This window comes from Triticum aestivum, chromosome 4D, assembly GCF_018294505.1.
Source record: "Triticum aestivum cultivar Chinese Spring chromosome 4D, IWGSC CS RefSeq v2.1, whole genome shotgun sequence".
Taxonomy (NCBI): domain Eukaryota; kingdom Viridiplantae; phylum Streptophyta; class Magnoliopsida; order Poales; family Poaceae; genus Triticum; species Triticum aestivum.
The window spans coordinates 449246297-449255036 of NC_057805.1; the positions used below are offsets into that span (position 1 = coordinate 449246297).

Consider the following 8740-nt stretch of genomic DNA (forward strand, 5'->3'; position numbering starts at 1 on the left):
TCGTGTGATGGGCAGCGGGGCACAGCGCAATAAAGCCGCGTCAGTGGGCGACGCGAAAAAGAAAGAAGACAGCATCGAACGAACTTGGAGCCGAGCCGGTGTCATCCAGAGCTACAGCGCCGGTGCCCCGCCCCAGCTGACACGGCTGCAGCTCTCTTTTCGATCTTGAGCAGCTCGTGATCAAATTCAAGTTCGAAACCCGATCCGCTCCGCTCGGCGAGGTGAATACCAGATACCACGTACGTACGTACGTACGTAAATGCGCGTCCGTTGCACCGTACGTACCAGCTGTTGAGCCAGTTCATGCATGCAGCGGTACGTACCGCGGCGCAGCGCAGGTGGCCGGTCACGCTCACGCTCGCGCGCTGCTACGACTGGTCCGCGACGTGCATGCATGCGCGCTACTGCTCGCGTACGGGCCCGGCCCGGCAGGGTTGCCGCGCCGCGGGCACCGGCCGCCGGAACGCGCGACAATTTACGGCCACGACGGCGACGCGTGAGCCGTGCCGCTCGTTCGTACGTACTACGGTCGCTCCGGAGTGAGTAAAGTAAACCTTAAACTCGTAGAGCTTGTCCGAACTGAACCTAAATCCCTGAAATCAGCACCCTCACCTTTTTTATCCCGGTTAATATCAACCTTGAATCTGTTTGGCGCACCGGGAAAATATCAATCCCGCCCAGGATCAAAGTCTAGTCTCGCTGACGTCCATGCTCCACATGTCATATACATCCTCAATCCCCTCCGCTCCATCTGAAAATCAGCGCGGGTCCAGCCTCTGCCTCATCAACTTCCTCCTCAACTGCGCCACTGCCGGCCGCCAATGGCGCCTCGACGTTGCCGAACCAGAGAGGTGCACGACAAGCGCGTACATCGCTGCACGGGCCCGCTCGACTTCGTGCTCGAGTCCTCGGTAATCACATCAGTTGGCGACTACGTGCTGCGGCGCGCCATGAACCTGGTGACCAAGGTGCTCGGGTTCTTCCTTGAGACGTGTCTGGCATGCTCCCGGCGGCGGCATGCCGGCGACAAGATGAGGGTACGGTTCCATCTCAAAAGGGCAGAGCTCACGAGGGACCTTGTGCACTTGTACATGCACGTGCGCGAACTGCATCTTGATTGTGAGGAACAAAGCTCGGAGCTGGTTCCGCCGTAGGACGATGACCGTGTCAGCGCATGCCACTATGGGCAATTACGCACAGCCTCAAGACGCCGGGTCGTCGCCGAGTACTCTGCGACGAACACTATTATGCAAAGCTGACTCACACGATTTTGGTATTCTAGCGTATTCACGTAGAAGCTGGCTTTGAAGCAGGTGGACATGTGGATGGATTTTCCATGAGCTAGCTAATGTACGTAGTGACTTACACGCCGGCTAGCTTGATCGATCTGTACCGGCGGAACTCAGCTAGCTGCCGTTCAATGGACGCGCGAGTACGCCCAAGAGCACGGCCTCTGACTCGGCTTCGGCATCTCGGCGGGTGTCGGAGCATGCCGTGGAGTTTGCCATGCATCGCAGTGCTGGCTGTTGCAGCATCGCTCGGCGAGCTCGGCGCGACAGCCGAGGCAAAGAAGATGGATATGAATTGCAGTGAACCTGTAATCCCGCCCGGGATTGCAGTTTTCCAGTGCGACAAACAGGTCTAGGATCGGTGTAGGATTGATTTTGACCGGGATGAGAGAGGTGAGGGTACCGATTTCAGGGATTCAAAGGTTGAGGTCCGATTCCGACCAGCTCTACGAGTTTAAGGTTTAAAACAGACTTTACTCCTCCGGAGTGGCTGCACCGTACGTGCACGCGCTGCTGCCACGGGCACGATGCCACGCGGCACGGCGCGTACGGCCGGTCAGAGCAGGTGACAAGGCGCAGATCTTGGCCGGTGGCGAGGGGCAGAGAGTGGCCGGAGCAGAACTGGAATTTCGAGGCCAAGTCCAAGCAAAAACCGGGACATGCAGTGGTACACATAGGTAGGACACATAATTTGCTCTGTCAGGACTAATTTCAACTCCACCACTAATAGTGTCAGACAGTATAAGTACAGTACAGTGCATGTTTCATGAGGGGGTGCATCTAGACATGCGTCACGGCGGAGTACATGCACGATCCGTTCCAAGAAGAACCCTCCTCTCCAGGCGATCATCAAGAAACTTATTACTCCACCTCCACGGGAAGGAGGTTGAGAACAGGGTTAACTGAAGAACCACTCCATACCCCTCTCCCCAATCATGGAGCAAGCGTTATGATGGGAAGCGTAGGCGAGCAAGGAAAAGATCGCAGGGGATCCGGGAGCGAACGCTGAGCTGAATAGATCTACACTTCCACAGGGCCCAGCGACCCGTCCCAGGTTATCTTATCCCCAAGATTCGGATTTACGGCATTTGTTTATGGCGCTGAATTAAACAATACGTGAGCGAACGCGTACACCGATGCAGATATATGTATACACCACTCATCCCCATGGACGGTCCTATCCACTTGTTCTTGCGTCACCTGAGCAGAGCCTTCGCTTCGCTTGCACAGTACACCCACCTCACCACTATCTTAAACTATTCGAGAGACTTCTTTTAATCCTTGAACCAGCTTCATGGCTTCATCCCAAGATGAATTCGTCATCGGTGTGGTGCGTGCAGTTTGGCCGCTTCCAGTCCAGCCCCCCGGTCAGTTCAAAAAATAGTTTTTTTACTGAAGAGAATATCACTGTCTCAGCTAGACAGCTACTACTCCGTGCCCAGGATTTCAGATCAGGGAATGGAAGGCGCTGTCAGTCAGTTCCCGGGTATCTTGTTCCGCACAAGCAGGCAAGCTCCAGCGAGCCGCACCGCACGCCATCCATCCATCCCTCCCTCCCGGCGTGGGCAATAACACGGAAACCGATCAAGAAAGCAACCCGAAATTACTCATGTCAGTTCAGTTCACCACTCGGTGCATTCCTTATTTGCAATAGGTCGGTTACCACTCGATTTCACCCCAATTTTGTGCTCTCCGCTGGCCGCCACATACAAGTTCCTTCCCGATCACATTTCTCCACTGGCCGCCACATACTAGTTGCGAGAAATTTGCTTTGCTGCTGAGTAAAAGCAACAATTCAACATACTAAGAAAATTTTGAACTAAACACTACAAATTTTATTTATTTAGTTGCTCTTGCTTCCCGGTACATACTTACTGGAAGTTACTGCTAGTACTCCGTTACCCATCAAAAGGGTCAAAATGAGAGAGAAAAGGACGAAAATATAGCAAAAACATCTGCATCCGGTCCCTGCCCGCCCGGGGACTGCGCTGCAAATTCCCCAGGAGAAAAAAAATCAACTAATGGCCGATCCTTGATTAATCAAACTTTGGCTCCATCTTCGCCTCCCTCGCCGATGGCGGCGAGCTCACTGGCAGAGGCATCCGGCGCCGGAGGAGGAGCCTCGCGCTCGTAGGGGGACAGCCACTTGGCGCGCATGTACTCGGGCTTCCGCCACGGAGCAAGGTGGAGGCCGCGCTTCTTGAGGCTGGCGCGCGAGGAGTCTGCGGCGGCGGCCACCAGCAGGCGCAGCCGGTCCTCCTTGCCGACGAACGCCGACGGGAGCCGCTGCAGCACGGCGCGGTAGGCCTTGGTGGGCCGTGCGACCTCGAACTGGGACCTGAAGTCGACGTCCACCAGCACGCGCTCGCGGTCGCCGCGCTCCGAGCCGGCGGGGAGGAGGACGTCGACGTAGGCGTGCTCGCCGGCGGGGTGGGAGGACGACTTGTCCCAGCGGGAGAGGCAGAGCGCGGCGTCGTGGCCCATGGCGCGGAGGGACGCCGCGAGGAGGCGGAGCAGGTCGCGCTTGCGCGCCCCCGCCGCGCTGTGGCGCTCCACGAGCGTGGACACGTCGGCGAGGAGGTTGCGCTCCCGGAGACTGGCGCAGTGGACGAGGCCCTGAAAGCGCACACCGAGAAATGGAAGAAAAGGATCAGTTCAGTTCGTGCGCTCGTTGCTTCCGTTATCAACGGCGACAAGCGGCCTGCCGGCGATGAAGCAAGACGATCAGGAAAGAAAAATTCAGCGCTCGGCAGTCGCCACGCACACTACCTTGATGGTCTCCGCGGCGTCGGAGATGGCGGACGCCTCGGCCGCGGCGGGCCCGTCCTCGTCGTCCGAGGCGTCGCCGCCGTTGAAGCAGTTGCAGCAGCGCGCGGCCGGGGCCCGCTCGCCGACGGCGCCGCCGCCGTCCTCCAGGAAGCTGCGGACCATGCCGTCCAGGCACACCGAGCTGGGCTCCAAGTCATCCTTCTCCTTGTCCTTCTCCCCGCCGGCGGAGACGGGCGGGAGCCGCTCCGCCGGCGAGACCCGCAGCACCTGGCGCTCGAAGAGGCGCTTGAGCCGCGACTTGGCCAGCGCGGCGGGGGACGGGGACGGGGACGGATCGATCTGCGCCGCGGCGGCCCTCATGGCGGCGGAGGCGAGCGGACGGGTACTGGTCGGTGCGGCTAGAGGCGGCGATCCTGGTCTCCGTCGATCGCCGGCCGCATAGCCGTCTCGCTGGCGTCGATCGGCGCGGCTAGGGTTTATATTTTCCTTTCCTCCCCTTTGTTTTACGAGTTACAATTTGTTTGGCTGTGCTGTGAAGGAAATCCGACGGAAGAAGACGGAGAGGGGAGTGGGAGAGGGGACCGGGATTTAAAGGCCTGGGGCGCGGTGACGTGGCAGGCGTGGCCTCCTGCGTGGTCGTCCCTATCCTCGATGCTGTCCGACGTGTGCTCTGACAGGTGGGTCGAAACTGTGAAATGTCTCGCCTACCCTCGCTTGGCCCGTAGTTAATGGGTGTATTCGGGGTGCAAATGGGGCCAGACGGGGTGGGCAGTTCGGGCATTTTGCAGGTGACAGGAGCAGAGCAGGGGCGGTGGGTCGCGTGCCCGGGACGGGAGGAGGGCGTGCTGCTCCTGGCTGGAAAAAACAGGCCATTTTTGCCACCGTGGTTTTCCTTTGAAACTGAATTCCGAGGCATTTGTGATCCTAATTATGGACGGAATGGCAAAGAAAGGAAGGGAATAATGCATCATTTACTAGATATATTTATTTATGGACAGAATTCAGTTCATTTCGGGAAGGACTTGACGAGAGGCCATGTCGGTTCGTTCAAATTAACAACCCATGGCGGTTCCATCAATTCGCTCGCAGCCCGGCGTCGTCAGTATCACGACACAAGGGGCGGTGCAAAACTTGAGGCCGCGCCAACAGAACAGCCCATCGGTCGGTCGGTCCGTCACAGCCGCCGGCTAGGCTAGACTGGACACGAAACTGATGGGGCCGCGCCGCCCAATCACCGGCCGGCCGGGGGGTTGCCCCCAAGCAACCGTATTGCTTGCCACGGATCGTGCAGCGAAACGAGCACCGCGTGCGCACACAAGCCAAGCCAGCCTCCTGATTCCTAAGGATGATGGTTGTGTTTGTCCCGTCCCACATACGCTCCTATCTATCTTATCCGTGGCGAAGTGGCTGCACTTGCACATGACTTTGTGGGGGATTGGTGTGGCATCCAAGCGTTCCCTGCTAATGCTATGGAGTAATGGGGAGCTTCTCCGGATCCTCACTCAAGCTCGGGTGGATGTATGCGCGTAGTGTAGCTCCGGGACCGCCCGGCCCGGATTCCCGCCCCGGTTCGGTCCCGCCGGCCCCCGGCCTATGGCTCGTCTCGACGTAAGATCGAAGCCAAGAACCTGGCCGAGCGTGCAGATTGCCGGGATTGTAGCCATACGGCTAGTTGATGAGCCGGCCCCCTCATCCCGTGTCTCGGTGGCCGTGTCGCGCGTGACGCCTGACGAACCGTAAGGACGGATGTTGGTGCCATTCCTGACCGGAAAATTTGTCCCCGCGTAACACGTTACGGTTCTACGCTCGGGCCGTATCTTCTACTCTGACCCAAAGTAAAACCCATAACTGATAACCATCTCTCCGAGGGAGGGATTTTAGTTGTCAAGTCACAAGGATAGAGCCGGGGACTAAATAAATACTTAGAACGCGTTTGAAACCATCCCACCGTCTCACCTCAATTATTCGTCCAGTTTTTTTCCCTCCCTTGCATTGTGTGATCCGATTTGCGATGAAACACTCTCTCTCTCTCTCTCTCTCTCTCTCTCTCTCTCTCTCTCTCTCTCTCTCTCTCTCTCTCTCTCTCTCTTCCTGATCGACGTGCGTGTCACTGTGCCAGTGGAATGCGAGCACAGCGATATGATGCGATTCATTCATGCCCGGTCGAAAATGACCGGGCCTCCCTTTTCGCTCGGTCCATCGAGAAAAGAAAGAAGGCGGGGAGGTCGTATCCGGCTTTACGCTATGCGCCAATCAGTCAAAGCCATGATCAGTCAGGTTACACGGCAACATCATGCATTCAATGCTTACATTTGCCCCCTGTTACCACAGGACTGGACTGACACTTAGCACAAAACCGGTACTGCACTACATGGACGGACACTCGCTCTAGTACTGTTTGTTTTCTAGCCTGGGTAATTTCTGGATCAGATAGATAAAATCAGTGAGGCGATCCGCTTTGATGCATTGGCCGTCGCTAGCTACCCTCCTGCCCGGAACTTTTCCTCGGCCGGCCCTCTCCGATCGAGTGTCCTTAATTCAGGATGCCAAAAGTCGATGGAGGCCAGCAAGGGAATCGGGGGTCATGACAGGTGCAAGGAAACAAAAGGTACTGTACGAGGGCCTGCCTCTCGCAACGTCCGTCTCTGCTCACAAGTTGTGCATGCCATGCGCTCACGTACTACGTACCGGCAAAAAGGGGAGGCAAGCGAACAAACCCCTTTTCCTCCCTCCATGACCCGATCACCCTGCGTGCCCGCGTGAGGCCATGAGTCCCGTGCGCCTGGTACGTACGTACGTACGCTTTTTACACGTACTGTAGTACGTTATGTATAGATGTAGTGCAACTTTCTTCCTTGGCGCTCGAAACGAAGCCTGATCGAGAGGACGGACGTGGTCACGGCGCCCGTGCGAGAACTCGAGTACCCGGCCCGGGGTCGACGACGATGATCGATCGTTTTGATCGATGCATGGAGATCGGCGAAGCATGCATGATGCATGGGTGGGGGAGCGGATGGCACGTCGGCATCGATCCATCCATCGATCGGCGTCCGGGGCCCGGCTACCGGAGCGCGGCGGAGTACGTGGAGAGCGTCGCCGGGCCGGGGGACCCTCGTGCCGGGCGTTGCCCGGCCCGGCGGAAAAGAGCGGTCTATGTGGATGATTACGTGCAGCTAACTGATGGGACCGTGGCTTGCGTTGCGTTGATGGGAGCAGGCAGGCATGTAGGTGCCTGCCTGCCCTGCCCCGCCCTCGTTGCTTTCGTTTCGTGCGTGTCCATCCATGGTCCCGATCGAGGGGTTCATCGACCATGATTGGTTATTAGGTCAGGTGTAGCTTCGCCTTCGTCCGCCATTAACTCTCCCGATAAGCATGGCTTCCCAAGCGATCAGTGTTTGCTGCCGAAGCAACCGCACTGACCTCTCAAAAATATCTGCTCCACGTAGTAGCATGTTTCGACCCAACCAAGAAGCTCTTTTCTCAAACTGTATCAGCCAAGATTGCTTCTGCAAAAGCTTCTCTGAAAGTGGACTGACGAAAACTTTCAGCGATGAAGAAAGCTTGCAAGATCAGCAGTAAAGTCTACTATGATAAATAAAGATCGTGGGGCGCTCTTGTTTCAAAGAAAAAAAAACAGCGGGGCGCTCGGGGGATGGAGGGTGTGGTGACCCATTCGGGGCTGAAGTGGTGGTGGGGCGCAAAGGCACAGCGTTCGCTGCGAAAAATTCTCCCCGCTCGCATCCAAACCGCAAGGGCACAAGCACACGGCGCGAAAGGGTGGGCACTGGCTCACTGTTTTCGGAAGAAGAATCACCGGTCAGGGAATTTCGATCCGCTCAACGCCCAATCGACTGCTGCGAGGAACTCATCAATCAGATTGTTGTTTCTCCCGTTGGTTGGGCGTGGCGGAAATGGCACGGCGATCGTGGGCAGGCCGGGGCCATCCGTTTGCGTTTCGTGCGTGATGGGGAGTAATGGACGTGGTTGTGTCCATGCCTCTGCAGATCAGCGCCGGCCATGACGCGGCCGGAATGGATCTGCCAACGCGCCTGCCCGCGCGTACGCGTAGCCAAAGAGGCTGTGAAGAGTGAGCTCAGTTTATTACTAAATACTCACTCCGTAAAGAAATAAGCAACATTTAGACCGCTAGTTTAGTGATCTAAACGTTTTTATATATTGCATCACAGATGGAGTAATTCGGATCGTAGTAGTAGCTTACCGGGAGTTTCTGCTTATTGCCGCATCGACGATCGCCTGCACCCGGCGCTCCGGCTTCGGCGTTGCTGGTTGCCTTTCCCAATCGTAAGAACATCTACAACCGAGCGTCTCAAGCCGGTCTCAAACGCCTTGGTAAGTGGCCCAGTCACTGACCAGTCAAACAAAAAACACGACCAATCTGGACGACTCCCTGCCCTAGCCACATTGGCTTCCTCCCTCTCCGCCCCGCCAACCCGAGCTACATCCACTTCTCTCCCTCTCCGCTCGTATCCATGACAGCCATGTCCTAATAGAGGGACCACCTATGCTAAGCTGACGTTGGAGCGGCGCCTCCAGCTGCTCGAGGAGATTCAGGCTAGCGCGCCGCACGGATCGCAGCCGGCTTGCCGCCGGACTCGCCGGAGCCAGGGGAGAAGTAGGCGGAGGCGGAGCAGGACCCCCAACCCATGGAGGGAGCAGATCTG

The 8740-nt window shown here is 57.3% G+C and overlaps 1 protein-coding gene across 1 annotated transcript; it reads right to left on the reverse strand.

Moving 5' to 3' along the window:
- Positions 1-3101: 3101 nt before the first annotated feature.
- On the reverse strand, positions 3102-4615 carry LOC123098512 (uncharacterized). Its single transcript, XM_044520543.1, has 2 exons — positions 4059-4615; positions 3102-3905 (listed from the first exon to the last, which is right to left on the reverse strand). The coding sequence occupies exons 1-2, from the start codon at positions 4416-4418 to the stop codon at positions 3330-3332; spliced, it is 936 nt and encodes a 311-aa protein (XP_044376478.1). The 5' UTR covers positions 4419-4615; the 3' UTR covers positions 3102-3329.
- Between the last annotated feature and the right edge of the window lie 4125 nt (positions 4616-8740).

Bases quoted from the DNA above. Each gene is read 5' to 3' on its own strand.
- LOC123098512 (XM_044520543.1), bottom strand. From the start codon at position 4,418: ATGAGGGCCGCCGCGGCGCAGATCGATCCGTCCCCGTCCCCGTCCCCC. The intron at 3,906-4,058 runs GTAGTGTGCGTG...GTGCGCTTTCAG, and splicing joins ACGCCGCGGAGACCATCAAG to GGCCTCGTCCACTGCGCCAG.